At 42.8% G+C, this 18259-nt stretch overlaps 1 protein-coding gene across 2 annotated transcripts in view; it reads right to left on the bottom strand.

Moving 5' to 3' along the window:
- The window catches only part of KDM7A (lysine demethylase 7A), a 96521-nt gene that overhangs the window by 30836 nt on the left and 47426 nt on the right, over window positions 1-18259 (bottom strand). For both annotated transcript variants that reach the window (XR_005583216.1, XM_039483027.1), the window contains exons 8-10: window positions 17877-17964; window positions 17048-17154; window positions 7146-7237 (exon numbers count right to left, since the gene is read on the bottom strand). Coding sequence is in view for 1 of the 2 variants with exons in the window: in XM_039483027.1 (XP_039338961.1) it covers window positions 7146-7237; window positions 17048-17154; window positions 17877-17964 (287 nt within the window). In the remaining variant the exon portion in view is untranslated. The remainder of the gene's footprint in view (window positions 1-7145; window positions 7238-17047; window positions 17155-17876; window positions 17965-18259) is intronic.

The following is an 18259-nucleotide window of genomic DNA, read 5'->3' as shown; positions in this document are numbered from 1 at the left end:
GATCTCCAGGCAGCATCCTTGTATATTTCAGCTATGGAGCCTATTTTAAACCTGGTAGAGCATGATCCAAAGCCTTACGGTATTGAAAAGCCTGCAAAGCCATAATAGTGTGTGTTCACTTTAATCCATTTAGACAATATCTGCGCATAGATGGGTTTTCCCCATAGATTTATTTTCAGTCAGTGTAAGTAGTCTAAATGACCTACATGAAGGCTTAGTTCTAGCTAGTTAACTGAGAATTTGCTTAACATCTAAACCAGGGGTTCTCAAACTGCGGGTTGGGACCCCTCAGGGAGGTCATGAGGTTATTACATGGGGGTCGCAAGCTGTCAGCCTCCACCCTAAATCCCGCTTTGTCTCCAGCATTTATAACGGTGTTAAATTTCTTTAAAAGAGTTTTAATTTATAAGGGGGAGGGGGTCACACTCAGAGGCTTGCTATGTGAATGGGGTCACTAGTACAAAAGTTTGAGAACCACTGATCTAAACTATATAACCTAACTTCTGCAAAGAGCCACATACAGGAAAAAGTACAAGTATACAGAATGACTGGGATGAAATCAGAGACTACCTTAGTTGAGAACTAATGCCTTCTTTCCTTATGAAATACACTGTATTGAACAATCAGCCATCAACCTATACTGATTTTATATTTCTGGCACCTTTTTGAGAATCTAGTTTTCTTTTGATAGTTGGAAAGAGCAGGCTCTCCTTTAACAGATGATGTAATACATAGCTGTAATGTTAAAGCTGTATTCAGATCATTATAATTGATTTTATGGAAAATATTAAATTGACTGCTGTGGGGTTACTTACCAGTAACTGTTGTTCTTCGAGCAAGCAGTGCACACTGGGGCTACTCACGCCTTCCGTCCCTATCCCCCCAGATGATTCAAAGGAGAAGTAGCCCCAACTGCCCTTCAGTTCCTTCCCTAATTTCACATTTATTTACCTAAGGCCTTGTCTACACTAGAAAGTGCTGCTGGTTTAGTTAAATCAGCAAACCCTAGTAGTGGAGACAGTTTATACCAGCAAGAATTCATTTGCTGGTATAGCTTATACCAATTCCCTGAACAAAATAAGCTATGCCAGCAAAAGGACTTCTTTGCCAGTGTAACTGCATTTACACTAGAGCTTTTGCTGGCATAGCTTTGTCAGGCAAGGGTGTGATTTTTTTCACACTCCTAATCAACAAATCTATGTCGGCAAAACTTAAGTGCAGAACCAGACCTGAGACTCCAAAGAAGAGGGAAAGATGGGTCATAAGTATTAATATGCAGAGGCAACATTCGAAGAACAGTTACTGGACGTAACCTCTTTCTTCGAGTGGCCTCTGCATATTCCCACTTAGAGTTTAGCAAGCAAAACAACCCCTCCTAGAAAAGTGGGCTGAGGCATTCTAGGTAAACAAGGATTGCAAATCTACAAAAACAAACAAACAAAAAACGCATCAGCTGTAGACGGCAGGTCAAGCGAATATTGAAAATGACCATAATTTCACCCTCCAATCCTTTTCAACATTTCTATGCAGCCACTAAGTGAACTGGTCAGATGCATGGACTCAAGGGCCAGCAATATGCAGATGATACACAGCTCTACCTATCCTTCACTACATATAACCACCTTACCACCATCAAGATGACCCAGTGCACAGATGAGATGAGCTCACAGATGAAGAACAGCTGACCGAAGCTGAACCCGAGCAAGAAATGGATGATGCTGGTGGGCAGATGAAAACATACTAAAAAGAGTACATACCCACAGTGAAGTTTCCTTTGACTGAAGGCACACATCCACAATTGGTCAATTCAATCTGTAGTTTAGGATTACTTTTGGATTCCTTGGAGACACTAGACTCTCACACAGCAGTATTGTGAGTAGCTCTTTTTATCATCTCCAGTTGGCTAGCAGACCCCTTCTCATCCTGGTGGATGAGGACCTGGCCTCAATTATTCACACCTTTGTCAACTCTCAGATGGAATAAACATACCAATATATCTGATCATGAAGCCTTCAGCACTTTGGAAGCTCCACCTAGTGCAGAACGCTGCAGCACATCTTTTTAGCAATACACGCTAAAGCATGTCAAACCTGACCTCTGCTCCCTACACTGCCTTCCCATAGAACAGTGAATTGAATTTAAGGTCTTGATCGTCATCTTCAGGATATCCTGGGCTCAGACCATGGAGTATCTAAAAGACCACCTAAAGCTCCAGGATGAAGACTGAGGCCAACAACTTTGCTCCTCTGGTGCAAGAGAACACTACACAATAAAGGTAAATCTCATCTGTGCAGGAGACAGAATTTTCCCAGGGACCACTCCAAAAAAGCAGAATGAATTCCCCCAGGAACAAAAGACCATCACACATCTTCCCATCTTCCACTCCAAGTGCAAGGCACATTTCTTTGACCTTTCCTTCTCTAACATACATACCAACATATATATTTTAAAACACCTTACCAAAACAAGACAGGCCCCTGCATATACTTCTCCCCCTGGAGAGGATCAGAGAACAAACATGTGACATTGGTCATCTTGCTTAATACACTATTGGAACATACTCAGATACAACAGTGATGAGTTCAGTAAGAACCCCTATATGGAATCACCTTTGTCCGGCTTGTCCTTGTCTGTCCCTCCACGAGCACAAGTCGACATCACACCATTCTGTTTTGTTGCGAGCACGTTCTTTCCATTTCTAGCCTAAGACTTTTGTCATGAGATCGGCCCAGCGCATTTTCAGTATGCCCAGCGGTTGCTTGTGGTCTCTGGGGATCCAGTCACTGATGCAGGTTGTTCACCTATTGTCTTGCCTGTGAGACTACCTGACCTGCACATCTCCGCTTTGTATTTATACATTGCCTGCACTATATCAGTCACCTCTGTACACCTTCTGATCGCCTCATTCAATATGTGATCACAGAGCAATATCTTACACATTCACCTTTCCACTGATCTCTGGGTGACAGTGAATTTTTCTTCCTCTGCCTTTGTTGAAACTTGGCCACCCCGCCTGTCTTCTCCTACTGCATTCCCCTTCAAACGAGATGTCTCTGTTCATGTGCTGACCCAGGTAAATATATTTGTCAACCTCCTCAATTACTTTCTTGTTTACAGTGATGATTCCTGCTGCACAATGCTCATTTCGCATCCACTTAGTCTTCCATTTGTTCATTTCCAACCCAATATCATGCAAAAGTGTTTGCAGTTGCTGCAATTTGTTCTCCAGTTCTGCTGTGTCCTTTGCCAATATTACAGCCATCAGCGAAGAGAAGATGCATTAACTGTTCTCCATCAATTCCAATTCCTTCTTCCCAGTATAATTTCTTGAACAGCAACTCCAGTACTGCTGCAAACAGTGTCGTCTTGTCTGACTCCTCTATGTATAATAATAATGCACGGGACATTGAATCATGTTATCTCTGTCAAACAATTACAGTTAATTTTTTCCAGCAGGTCAATGTACATTGGGTTGATTCCGATTTTGTTGAGCACATTTTGTACAGCATGAATCTCCACCATATCAAATGCCTTTTTGTAGTCGACAAATGCAAGACACAATGGTAATTTGTATTCCTTGCATTTTTTGATGAGCTGCCAAACTGAGTGGATGTGATCAATTGTCGAATACCCTGAGTGAAAACCAGCTTGTTCTCTGCTTTCATGCATTTCAAGATCCTTCTTAATCCAAATGAGTATGACAGTGGAGAAGACATTATACACTTGTGAGAGGAATGTGATTGGACAGTAGTTGCTCAATTCTTCTGGATCGCCTTTCTTCATCAATAGTATTGTTTTTTTATTTCTTCCATGCATCTGGAACATGCTTACTATTGATGTAGATGGTGAACCATTGCGCCAACGCTTTGAAGAGAGTATCTTCCCCTGCTTTGAGATATTCCATCCACTCCTGGGCTCCTTCCCTCTCCTGATGTTATGAACTGCATATTTGATTTCTTCCCACATAATGTCGTGAACTTCTTCTGTAGCCTGCTGCCTTGATGGTGTATGCTGGACACTGACACGTGAGGACTAGAGATCATTGTCAAATTTTGTACATATTTTGTTTATTTTGCTCCTTTCTAATGTCCTTTCACCATTTTCATCTTTCAGGGCTGCCAAGATAACCTGTTTCAGCATAACATCTTTTTCTACCTTCTTCAGACGCTCATTCTTTTTGGCTGCCTCTCAATTTCTTTCTAAATGCTCTATGTTCTAAATGTGTATGCTCTGGCAGGTCTATATGGAATGGAACAGAGGAATTCCCAATTCCAATTTAAGAAAAAAGGAGTTTGTCAGGAACACAGTGTTGTTTGACCCTAAAGTGACCTCTCTAGCAGAACAGGAGACAATGGATATTCTCCTTGGTAACAAGGAGGTCTAGTCCGGTCATACTCTTTACACAATACATAATGGCAGACTGAGACTTAATGAAGAATTTGTGGTTTTGGTCGATGAATCTATGGTCTTGATTAAAGGGAGGAATACTTTCATGCTAGACAAAAAGCATTCAATTCCAGAACCGTAATGTGGAGCTTCCACCTCCACCAGAGTCCATACTCCTTAAAAAAGCTGGATAACAAGGTGAAGGTCCCAAGTCTACCATATGGAAATATTTCTGTAAATGGCAAGGGATGTGAGAAAGGAATTCTCTGATGAGCATGTGTTCCTTCACTTTCTGCATCTTCAGTGATCTGAGACATAAGTGACTCAGGAGTAAGCAGCATCAATGAATTGTGGTTCCAGTCTTCTGGAGGCCATATGTGTGGCCCGGGTAAAAGGTATCACCCAGTTATACTGTTAAAGAACCTGACTGTGGACCAAAGTTTGGAGACACACAAATACTCTGACATCTAAGATAGATGAAGTCAGCATAGCAAGGTTCTCTGGTATTTTTTAAAAGCACAGTTTTAAAAGGAAGCATCTCATGGACATTTGCGGCTAGTTGGACTGATAAAGAGCTAGAATTTGTCTCATGGAAAAAAGTGATACAATCTAAATGTCACCTTATAGGTAGCAATCTTTGTTTGCTGTGGCTGAAGAACAACATTATTCACTAACAATTCTGAAGAATTGGTACTATGTATCTAGGGTTCCCAACCGAGATTAAGAAGTTGAATGCCTTCCCATTGGGCATTGTTGCTATCTGAGTACTCAGGTACAGGTAAATTTAAAATAGGAGAAGACTGCTTAGGCATCTGTGCCCAAAGCAGATTATCCTTAGTTTATGCATAGGAGACAAAGTCCAAGGTCTTCCTGGCACCATAACAGAATAGGTTCTAGGACTAAAGCAGCAGCTGTGCCAGCACAAGAGGACCTAATCTGATTGGAACACAGACCTCCGGTGCTAAGGCAATCAGATTCCAAGAGTGGCAGTCAAAATGTATTAACTGATTTATTTGCTGTTTCCTAGTAGCTCAGGAGATGTCAAGCCAATGGTGTCAGCATGAAATTCAATCAACCCAATGGGACCTGTGGACCTCAACCTCAATATTGGCAATGCTAGAACCTTGACAATGAATTAGGTTGACCTGGAGACCTCAGTGGTGGGCTCATTCAGATAAGACTGGGGAGATAGATGTTGCTTAAGCTGGACACAGAGCCTCTTAAGGCTAGCGGATGTTCAAAGTCAATGTTGAACTTGATCAAAACCAGACTTAGTCTCAAGAACCTCCCTTGTTAGAAAAGGAGTGTGAGGCAGCACCCTGGCTCCTGCAGGTCATCCAGATGGGTAGCATTTCTTCTTTATTCTTCAAACTGAAGAAACCTGTACTGTTAATTTAACAAAAAAGAAAATAGCCCAAAAAAGGCAGAACCAAAAAGCACAAAATAGATAAGAAACATCAATGATACTGCATATGATTCAATCTCACTATACCTTTGGTGGTTAAAAGGGAACTGAAGGGTGGCTGTGGCCATTCCCCTTCCCTTTTATAACCATCGAATCCTTTGTGGGGGGTGAGGGAGGGAAGGGGAAAATGGCCCCAACTGACACTGCTCGCTAGAAAAATTCCAAAAGTCGCTATATCCCACAAGTGGGAAAACACAGAGGGCACTCAAAAAAAAAAACAACCAAACATACTTTCTCTGCAAAATTACAATTCAAACTTCTTCCAGTTTTTAGCTTACTGTGAATGTTCAAAGAAAAGCCTGAGAGGAGATGGATATGCAGTGATTAGTTTCGTAGAAGCATGGATGAATGGGCCTGAAGCCAAAGAGGTCCCCTCTTGAGCTTTCAGATAAGTCTGTAGATCAGACCAACAACCATAGTGGAGGGAGGAGGGAAATGGAGAATAAAGTGTTGAACTCCAAATCTCCCAACAAAAGCAGTACTGTCTTCTTTGGCGGGTGGGGGAAGTGGGGTGGTTTCAGAATCTCTTTGGTTTATGGTCCTGTGTTTTTCCTTCTCCCTTTACTGCTCTCAATAATTTAGTCTTCAGAGCTCCTTGTTTCAACTAAATTTTCATTCAGAAAAGGGAGGGAAAACAAGATCCCATTAATCTTACCTCCCCCACACAGAGTAACTTTGCCAGAGGCGGAGCTAACAAATATAATACTTTTTTTCCAGAGGGGATCCCAGTGTACTAATGTATTTAGGGTCTCCTCATATTCATTTATGGATGGTTTAATCTCTTTTAGAGTACCTACAAGGAGCCACTTCTGTAGATACGCTTTTAAAGGCTATTAGGTCTAAGTTACTGTGCACCATATGTGCAAAATGTGGAGGCAAACAAAAGCAAATTCTAAATCAGAACACATTTCTGCCAAATTCTGATCATCTCTGCAGTACAGAAGTGATATCAGTGGACACACAAAGTATATTTTGCCAACACGCAATAATAATTTCACATGGGGAAACTTCATGTGATTGCCATCTAACTCTTTTATCATACACTGGAAAGAGAAAGCAGGATTAAATGCAATCCCAAGAGTTAAATATAGTAATTGGTCTATAATAACTGATGGTTTTATATTGTATGACATTATCTCAGACAGCTTTCCCCGAAACCATCCATCCGTAATTTCTAGCACGTTTTCTAATACTTACAAATGGATGAAAGATCTACACTCTAAAAGGACTCAGACTTTCATGTCATTTTAAAATTAGAAACAAACAACAAATAAACAAATCCACTTGCACTTACTTCTTTTTTCATCCATAACTTTAAAGCACTAAGTAAAGCCTTCACTCCTTGGACTAAGAAGTTCTGGGGCTGGAAACCATCTTCCCTCAGTTCTAAAAAGGACCGAGATTTCAGTTTATAAGCATATTGCAATGTAAAACCACAAATCAGATACATACCTCTCAACCTTTAATAAACCTGCCAATATATTACACTACCAACAAAACATGCGACAAACTGAACTGTAGTACTCTATATGTTTATGTACATCAGACCATAAGAAATAATGTTTTCAAGTACAAAATCTGTTTTCAACTATGGCTTCTTACTGTGTGAAAGAATTACATGAGTTTTGCAATGTGTTACAGGTTACTTAGGGCCAGAGGGAGCAGCAGATAACAGATTGCACAACTGGTTTAGAGAAAACATCCTTAATGACAATTTATGCTGAAACAATCTTTAGTTTCTAGTTCACCACCACACAGGTGTTCCACATTTTTACCATTTGGGACTACAAGAAGAGTGGTGTGGATGAACAGTCTCAGTACAAAATGCCTCAATTAAATTCATGCAGCTCCTCCTCACCCATATAAAATTCATGCAATTCAAGCCAGCTGCCTTATGCCACCCTAGATCTCTGCCATAATCCCAATCAATGCCACACACACATGCGTACACACAATATTAATGCGGTCTCCTCTGCAGTGAGTGGCCACCCTCTTCTTCCCTTAAGGATGGTGGCTGCTGCTTCTGCTGGGTTGCAAAGACTCCCAAAGGCTGCTACAGCTCCTGGGGGCTGCCGCTCAACCTTTCCTTTCACTCTCTTCCCTGTAGCAGAACTGCCTACAATGAAAGGAGAGCTGGCCAGACTCAGCAGGTTGTATTCCTCCTGCCCCTGCCCCCTTACAAACAGAGTGGGTGAGGAGGGAGGTGGCTGCTGGGCCAATACCTTCATGGGGAAGAAAGGAGCAGATTTGGCCTGGAGCTGCTGTGCTTTTCCTGCTCCCTCCTCCTATGAATAAGGTGTGGGCCCAGTCATTGGCTTTTTCCTCTTCCCTATCTGAAAACTCCTTTCAGCTTCAAGGCATCTCTGTTTCTTCTTTGCCAGGATGCTCTCTGCTCTATGAGGTGTGGAAGTGTGGAGGAAAAGAGTAGGGGGTCCCAAAAGGTGCAGCAGAAGCATCTCCACCTGCCAGTTATCCCCTGTGAAGGGAACCTGCCGTAATCAACTGCAGTGCAAATGTATTGCATGATTGTGGCACTCTGTACCTCAATGCAGCACCCTGAAACCCCCATATTCACCACTATCATATAATTATGTTTCATACAAAGTATGCCTTCTGAGATATCATTTTAAAAGTCTTGATCTGTTGAACATTAATATCTGTTGGACTGTATGTGCTATCATTGTATACTAAGTTTTGCTATGTGTATGTTACTGAGGTATGTTGTGAGGTTGGGAACACCCACAACCAACCTTTCAGGTACAACAATGGAGTAGCCTGACGTGCTGATGGCTCATTAAAGAGAATCCACTGTCCCAGGAACTGTATACAATGGAGATTTCTCAGAGAGAGCATGTAGACAATGGAGAATGTTTAACCAATGGGAGAGGACCCCCACCTCATGAGGATAGATCTTTCCAGCAAACTGGAAGAAATTATAAAGAGGGGGAGTCACATCATGACTTGGCTTCACTGCCCCCACAGCTCAACACCTGGAAACATGCTTGGAGGACAAAGCCTTTGAACAGGTGAGGGGGTTCCAGGCTGGAGGAGAATTCCAAGACTGCGTATTGAAGATCTGTGACCTGTTTGTACTATCTATCAGGGCGAGACACTGCTTGATTCAAGTCCTGTCTAGTTTATAGAACTTAGACTGCCAATTTATTTTATTTCTTAGGTAACCAACTTTGATCTCTACGCTTATTACGTATAATCTATCTTTCTGTAGTTAATAAATGTGTTTTATATTTTACCTAAAACAGTGCGTTTTGGTTGGGAAATCTCAGCTTACATTACCAAGACTAGTGCGTGTCCTGTCCACATTGAGGGAGGTGCAGACTGGGTAATGAATTTACACTGGTCAGGCTTCTGACCAGGGCAAGACAGTACAGTTCGGGGGTGCAAGGCTGGGGAGCTGGGGAGAATTGGCTGGAGCCTCTCTATTGTCGGTTCATGAGTGGCTGGGAGAAGCATTCATGTAACTCTGTTGGGTGTGTCCCTGCCTGTGGATGTCTGTGTAAGTGCAGTACCTGCCAGAGGTTTGTAGCTTGTCAACAGCATCACAGTGTGAGAGGGATACCCCAGGTTGGTGGGACAGAGGGCTCAGCGGTCCCACAGTTCAGGTTGCACCCCGGGAACCCCGTCACAATGATACAGTACAGTTGAGAGCTCTGTTTAGGAGAGCAATCAATGATTTTAAAGTTCTGATTGTGAAACAGATCAGTTTAATGCATGCTACAACACTCATAGTACCACAAAAGTACCTCTGTCCAGCAAATTGTACAAATTAGTTTAGCACTGAAACTTGGCATGAAAGGTTTCTGTTCAGATACTGTTCTCGTTTTTCTAAAAGTACATTTTTATTGTCATAACAATGACAGAATGAGCTTTATACATGAAGAAGTCTTAAAAATATCGATCCATAAAAGGGTAAAAGATCAAAAAGAACCTCATACCATATGGCACACTGTCCACTCATAAAAGAAATTTTATTGGGATGAGAAGGTTACTCACCCTGTGCAGTAATTGAGGTTCTTCAAAATGCATCCCACTATGTGTCCCTCCAATGTAGGAGTAGGTGTGGCAGCTAGGGTGACCAGACAGCAAATGTGAAAAATTGGGACGGGGGTGGGAGGGGTAATAGCCTATATAAGAAAAAGACCCAAAAATCGGGACTGTCCCTATAAAATCAGGACATCTGGTCACCCTAGTGGCAGCGCCCCCTGCACCTACGACAGGAGATCATCAGCAGTGCCTGGACTGCACGTGCGGACCTCCCCATTCTTGTGCTCTGAGCAGGATGTATATATAACACTGAGATCCAACTGCCCTCCAGGTCCTTCTCCGCCGCAGAGCCTATGTGTTGACTCTGAAGAAGAGGGGAGGAGAGTGGGTAGTGGAGCACCAACAGGGCCACATATCTCAAAGAACTTCAGTTACTGCACAGAGTAACCTTTTCTTCTTCTTCAAGTGATGTCCCTATGGATGCTCCCCTGTAGGTACCTAAGAAGCAGTGCCCCTAATTGGAAGGCAGGGGCTTTGAAGCAGCATTTACTGCAGATGATAGGACAGTATATCCTAGGAAAGTGTCTGCTGTGGTGTCATGAGTAAAGGCATAGTGATGGGCAAAAGTGTCTGTGGATGCCCATATAGCCACTTTATGTCAGCAATGTGAACATTACTGAGAAAGGCAACAGAGGTGAAAAGTGAGCCGGTGGAATGTGCTCTAATTGCAGCAGGAGGTTGTTGATTGTGTAGTTGGTAGGACAGATGTATACACTGCAAGATCCACTTGGAAAGGTATTGTTAAGAGATGGCTGTGTCCTTGGATCTTTCGGTCCATGAAAGGAATAAACGTGGTGATTTTCAGAAAGGTTTAGTCTTGTCCAGGCAGAAAGCTAATGGCATAGAAGGTACAGAGTAGTGGTGCATCCCACGTGATGAGGAATGTATCTCCTATACATGTTTCAGTACTGCTCTCGAGCAAAATTAAGGACAGTGGGCATTATGTGGTGTGTCAAAAAGATCTATGGTGGGGAATCCCCAGCAGTTGAAAATAAGCTGAAGAATTCATGTATCCAGTTCCCACTCTTGGTCGTGGGAGAATCTCTTGCTCCATGAGTCCACAGTGGTGACAGTGCTAGCAGCAGCGGCAGAAGCTGGAAGCCCCGGGCCCTTTAAATTGCTGCCGGAGCCCCATGGTAATGGTACCAGCAGCTGGGAGTTATGGGGCTCTGGCAGCAATTTAAAGGGACAGGGGCTCCAGCCACTGCCAGGAGCTCCGGGCCCTTTTAAATTGCCAGACCCCAGGGAAGCTGCCCCTTTCAGCCTCCCTCATCAGCAGCCCTGCTAGTAAGGTTGGCTGTATACTGGCTCTTACCAATATGCCATACCGGACCAGCTTACTTTCACCTCTGGCTCTAGGAGGTTGATGTGTAGGGTGGATTCAATTAAGGACCATCTGCCCTGTGCTGTATGATTGTGAAGGTATGCTCTCCAACTGATTAGAGATGCATTGGTTGTTAGAATCATGGTCAGCACTGGTTGGAGGAAAGGAATCCTGACACAGATGTTCTTGGGATGTGTCCACTGGAGTAGCGAGTCCTTGACACTCATCAGCATGGATAAAAGTTTGTGGAGGCTGTGTCTGTGAGGGACATATACTATACGGAGCCATGCCTGAAGACATTGCATACGTAACCATGCATGCTTTACCACAAAAGTGGCCGCTGCCATGGGACCAAGTAGTTAGAGACACGTCCTGGCGGAGATCTAGGGACAGGCTCGTACTTTGGATACAAGAGCCACTGTAGTCAAGAATCTGTGAGTTAGAAGGAAGGCTCTGGCTTGTATGGCATATAATTGTGTGCCAATGAACTCCAGATGTTGTACCAGCATTAAAGTAGAGTTCTCTAGGTTCACACAGAGGCCTAGATTCATAAAAAGGTCCATTGTCACCCGGATGGTGCGAAGAGCCTCTGTTTCGGATGGAGCCTTGAGAAGACAGTCATTTAAGTAGGATGACACCTTATCTCCTTAGGTAGGCAGCGACTACTGCAAGAACTCTGGTGACTACACAAAGGGCCATCAACAGTTCAAAAGGCATTATCTTGTACTGATGGGGGCGGGGGTTTCACGGTGAATCGGAGAAACTGTCTGGAGGCAGAGTGTACTGTGATATGGAAAAATAAGTCTTGGAGGTCAAGGGCAGAGAACCAGTCCTCGTGTTCCAGTGCTGGGATAATGGTGGAGGGGGGTAACCATCTTGAAGCGCTGCAGTTTGACAAACTTGTTTAGGTTTCAAAGATCCAGGATCCGCCGCCAGCCACTGGATTTCTTCTGCACCAGGTAATAATGGGAGCAGAAACCCTGTCCCCTGTGTTGGGAAGAGACCAGCTCTATGGATCTCAGTTGCAGAAGATTATTTATTTCTTCTCATAGAAGGGGTCTGTAAAAGGGGTCCCTGAAGAGGGATGGGGAAGGAGGGTGGCAGGGTGGGATAGATAGGAAAGGGATGAGTATCCTTCCCCGACAATCTCTAGAACTCACTTGTCTGAGGTGATTACGCTCTATGATGGAAAGAACAGAGCTAAGCATTCGCCAGACTAATGGGATGTTGAAGATGGTTGGTATGACTGGCACAGGGGGAGGCTTCTTGGGGGCCTCAACCACACCTTCAAATTTGTTGCTTGGCTGGAGGTTTGTATGAAGTAGCCCCTTCAGGAGTGGCCTGTGTGCATTTGGTAGGGGGCTTTTGTTGTTGACGCTGAGTGTCATACTTCTGCAGGGGAGTGTACTGCGGTGGTTGGGATTGCGGAGGAAGATGATACTTTCCCCGACATCTCTTCAACGCAAGCGTGTAAACGTTAAGAGAGCAGAGAGTAGCTAGGGAGTCTTTAAGGGAGTGTAGGGAGTAATCCGTACGCGCCGCACATAAGTTGGGGCCCTCAAAGGGAAAGTCTTCTATTGTGGTTTGTACCTCCTTAGGAAAGCCTGAGAGGTGTAGCCATGATGCCTGCCTCAGGACTACAGCAGTTGCGATGGAGCAGGCGGTGGTATCCACAGAGTCTGAAGAAGCTTATAGGGCTATATGGGCCAGGAGGTGTCCCTCAGACATAAGTGCCTGGCATTGTTCTTTCTTGGCTTCAGGCAGGTCTTGGCAGAGTTCCTCTATCTTGGAGTAGCTGAGGTAGTTGTACTTGGCCATAAGAGCTTCGTAATTCAGTATATGAAATTGGAACATGGTAGATGAATAAGCCTTGCGTCCAAATAAAGCTAATCACTTCGGGTCTCTGTCCTGATGGACCGATCAAGGTTGACATTGCTGTCTTTTTTCTTACACCACATTAACTACTAGGGAATTAGGAGTGAGATGTGATAAATGAAATTCCATCTCTTTTGTGGGAACATAATATTTTTTGTCTGCCATCTGTAGTTCAGAGGGATGGACACTAGAGAGTCTGCTAGAGCACTTTCATGGGATTGAGAGAGTGTCTCTGATAGGGCAATTTTTGCAGAAGATGATGCGTGCGGGATATTGAGTAGTGTGGTTTATGTTGCTGATCTTTCACTTCTTCCAAAGGAATCTAGAGGGAGACTGCAATCCTGCGAAATAATTCTCTAAAGTGCCTGAAGTCATCAGCAGCAGCAGAAGATGGGGGCATGACAGCCTCATCAGGGGAAGAAGAGAAATGTCGTCCTGGTGGAGCTTCATCCTCCTCTTCTTCCTCCTTGTCCGGTATCAGGAGAGGTTCAGTCTCTGGTGGCGAGAGATTGATAGAAAAGGCAAAGGTGCAGGTCTCTGGCTCTGCATCATGGAAGGCTTCCCAAATTGTGCCCCATACATGGCCCAAGGGTCCCAACATGGCCAATGTGTGGGCGGAGCAGAACATGGGATTGCATCCACGGTGGTCCATACCAGGGTTGTGCATAGTGAAGGTATCTAGATGAAGTTGTTTGCTCCTGTCTGGAATAAGAAGGCGCGATGGAGCCCTCTTCCTCCTTGTCACTGGGGAAGGGAGATGCTGTCCTCAGGGGAGAAAGGGAGTAGTGTCATGAGTCTGGAGAGGAGTGTGGAAGGCAGGGGAGGTTGTGTCTGCTGAAGTTGGGGTTTTTACTGAAGCAATGTCATATGAGCTGCAGCCAAGTAAAAATGACAACTGCTGTGCGGCTGAAATGAGGACACATTTTTAATACCTTGGCTTCAATATAGGTGGCACAGGCATCCTGCATGTAGTAGTCAAAGCTGAGCTGGCAGAATTCAGCAGGAATCTTGGGACTGTGTTGAAACAAGCAGCACCAAAACAGATTCCTAGTCCTCAAAAAACAGGGGCCTTGACTCTCACTTTTGCTTCCAGGATAAGTTACAGCAGTTGATTACATCAAAGCTTCAACAGAAAAAGTGCCAAGAACTATAGGGTTTTTTTGGGCAGGGACCTAGTCCTTTATTTACAATGTAAAGCACATACCAGGCTTTGGGGTGCTATAATAATCAGCAAAAGATGAACTAAATAGGTTCTTCAGTAAAAGTTCAACTAGAAAATGGGAAGGCAAAGGAGTGGAGGTCTGATTATAAACCAAAGTAGAGTTGAACAGCAATCACTCACAGGACCCCAGTCATAGCTCCTTCAGGGAGCTTCCTGTTTGACCATCACAAAAGACCTGGAAGGTGGAGGCAGCTAGTAACATGCAACTGATCAGGAAAGTGCAGGTGCAGTCCTTGTGATCTGATCTACACTACACAGAGGACCATGGAGGTCTAGGAAAAGAGAAATCCTGGGGTCTGTCTCTTGGATCAGAAGGGCAAGAGTTTCCACCCTGAATGGAGTCTTGAGCACTCCTCTCAGTCCAGATCATCAGACTCAGCCCTCTCACTTCCCTAGGCTTCAGAGCCTGAGCTCCAACCTAAGCCCCAACTTTAAAAATAGCTGTAGATAACACTTTGGAGTGACAGCGTGAACTCCGCTAGCCTGAGTCTGTTGACCAGGGCTGGAAGGCTTGCTGCCGCAAGTTGTATACCCATACCTTCAGAGGATAGATAGGCCCAGGGTCAGGTAAAAACTCCCCCACCACCTCCCTCCCCCCCCCCTTTTTTTTTTAAATTACCACAAAGGATCAGGAGCAGAAACTAAAGCCTCTATTCTGACTGAATGGATGATTGTCCCAAGGGAAAGAGCTTTTGTGATACTGTTCAGGATAATGTTTCTTTTCACTAGGTCTTGAGAGGGGAAACCAGGAAAGGCAGTGAATTGGGATTTTTTAAATCTTTGAAGAAGCCCTTGTTTGAAATGGTAGTGGCTCAGGTTTTAAAGATGTTCTTGAGACTCTTAGGGAAGATGATCCTGGGTCAGAAGGATTTGTCTATGGAGAAGATCTATCTGAGACAGCCCCTTGGGGTGGGGTAGGAGAATGTCCTAATCTCAATGGCATGAAAGTAAGACTGATTTCCAGGATGACTGGAAATTCCAACTGTGGCAAAGTGAATGAAGCTGCCCTAGCATTTCTAGATAGATTTAGTTAGATTTAAGCACTGACCTATCTTTCAAAAAATTTTTACAGACTCAAAATAATTCACCTTCAAAAGAGAGCCTGAAGATGGTTTAGCTCGGAAGAGGTGAACCAAAACCTGCAGTCACACATTTACTTGTGCTAGGGTGTTAAAGAAGACAGACCTGCCAGAGAACTGATGTTTGTAAGAACTGCAGATACAGCCTAATATCCTCCTGACAGAAGGAAGCTTTTTCTTAACATCACTCTTTCCAGTTGCGATGGGATTTTTTTTTTTGAGAGTATACAAAGGAGTGATTGATTGATTGATTGATAGAGCCATATGAGTTGACAACAAATGCTACTTCAGCATATAAAGTAATGGAGGAGTATTCAAGGCTTCTCTTAAAAAACCCTTTCAATCTTGCAGTCCACAAAGTATTGTGAGCATACTGCTTTATCTAATGAGGATGAGATCTTGGGTAAAATTTTCAAAGGAGCCAACATAATTTAGAACCCTAAATCTCACTGCCTCTCAATGGGCTTAGGCTCCTAAATCATTTAGGTGCTTTTGAAAATTTTTTTACAGTTTAGCATAAGAGCCAGTCAAAGCTGAAGTTCAAGAAGGGTTAATCAATTCTGAGGACATGAGCAACAGATTCCCATGAAAGGGGAAAATGTCAATGGAAGGGAATAAATGAAAAAAATGGACTTTGTAAAAGTGACACCTTATAAAGAAAGCAAAAAACTTTTAAAATGAATTTGTGCTGGCTGTGTCACTAAAAGTGGAGTTCACTGCTTCTACAAGGCAAAGAGACCGTCACCAGAAAAACAGAAAAAACATCCCATGTAAGTTACTTGAGCTCTTTAAAAAGAGTTACATTGGATCAAGAATTTCTTCTCAAAACACTGTTACCACAATAAGCACCTCAAGATGATACTGTGAAACCCTGACTTCTTGAAGGAGTCTCTTTGATCAAACTGAATTGAGAATCTCACCAAGACAGACAATAGGAAGAGTTTTACAGAAATAGATAATGCATGATGTTATGTGTCTTAAATGCTTGATCTCTTTGGAAGGTACCTCATGAAGAGGTGATCTAGAGGAGTTGGAACACATTTTACAACCATCAGGTTTAACATGGTCCTTTCAGTCAGCAGAGAACTAATTCTACTATGTTAGGTTTAGCCTTCCCAGTAAGATTGTATTTTCCCAGGATCTTAGATACCCAGTGTGTCCAAAATTAAAACTTAATACTGTTTAGAGAAATGTATTTTCACTGGCCAATTATGCTGTTGGCATCTGGGGGGGAGGGAAGGGGGGAGGACACATGATGACTGACATTGAGTTTCACTTCAAATACTAAAAAAAAATGCCAGAGTAATCAATTTATACACCTAGACTTCCGCAAATGGAGTTTTACTGTTAGTCAGTCCTCACATCAATATTCAGAATTACCATTTACTGAAAGCAAAAATGATTAGATGAAGAACTGTAACAGTGCAGCATTAGCAAAATCAAAAGAACAGATTTTGGTAAACAAATTATACAAGCTTTTCCCAGTTAGGAACTCAAAGCACACAAAGACTATGTTCCCCAGCTCACCCAACTTCCCCAGATTACACATTTGTCATGAGATGGAGACCATGACCTTCCCAAGATGAAAAAAAGCCAAGATGCTCAAAATCTTATTAAAACATGAAACTAGTTACCTTTCAAAGTTTCCAGTAAGTTTTTGGCCACAAACCAACAGATGGCTTCAAAGAAAGGGAATTTGAAAAGATCTGGGGTTTTTAGCCTTTTCTCCATTTCATAACACCTAAACAAATAATTTAGAAAGATTACTATATGGGTACATCTTAGAATTAATCAATGCAATATCCAACTCATACAATGTTCAGAAAAATAAAACCAACAGGCCATGATAAACAAAACAAATCAAGTTCCACATAGCCAAACCCCAACAAGACCACATTCGGACAAGACTGAACTCTGATCTTAACCGATCTCTGACTATCAAGTTTAACTGCTGCACTTGCAAAAATAAAGTTGGACTTCATAAAACTAGGAAACAAACCCAATGTGTAATCTTTTAACAGATGGAATTTAATTGGGATTCCACTGTAATAAATAAAACAGTATGTTTAGAAGACAGCTCCACATCTTGGACAACAATTAATATAGATGTCCTGACAGCAATCCTGACTGAAGGTTGCTCCTTCCATCTCAGAATTTCACACCTAAGCTTGACCAGTTTTAGCATCCCTCTTTTTTGTATTAATCTCCAAAGTAGAGCTTGTTTGATTTTAGGATGGAATTAAATGTGTGCAGAGCATTCATTGGAGACTATGTTGTTCTTGTTGAAGTGAAATAGATCAAAGTCTGCTTCTGGCACAAACTAAGAAAGTCAGCAATGTCCATTACCAGACCTTGTCTCCATTTAATCCCATTTAACAAGTATGATGAAAACTATCTATTAAATAGAAGGATGTCCTGCTTGTGGAGGAAAAGGTATAGTCAGAACAGACAGATGAAACTAACCTGAGCTGCATGCCAATATTGAGGTTGTGCAAAAAGTTTCCTCCAAAAGCCATACAGTCCTGAGATGTGAGCACAGCATGAATCCAGCCTGAATTGACAAAAACAAACATGAAACTTAATATGCATCTACACTACAAAATGTTGTACCTGGGTTTGGGCACAAAAATATCAGTTGTGTGTGTATATATAAGGCCAGAGAGTGACAATTCGCATTTCAGCAAAATACAAGTTAACAGGACATTATCAATCTGAAATCTAGGATTGTTTGTGGTGTGGGGTTTTTTTTTGTTTTGTTTTTTGTTTTGTTTTTTTAAGTTAATAGTAGTTTCAGAAGTTACACCTATCTAAGGCCTTTGTTGTTTTAAAGCCACATTCCTGTTAAA

Source organism: Mauremys reevesii, linkage group 1 (assembly GCF_016161935.1).
Source record: "Mauremys reevesii isolate NIE-2019 linkage group 1, ASM1616193v1, whole genome shotgun sequence".
Taxonomy (NCBI): Eukaryota; Metazoa; Chordata; order Testudines; family Geoemydidae; genus Mauremys; species Mauremys reevesii.
This window is presented reverse-complemented; position numbering and strand designations above follow the sequence as displayed.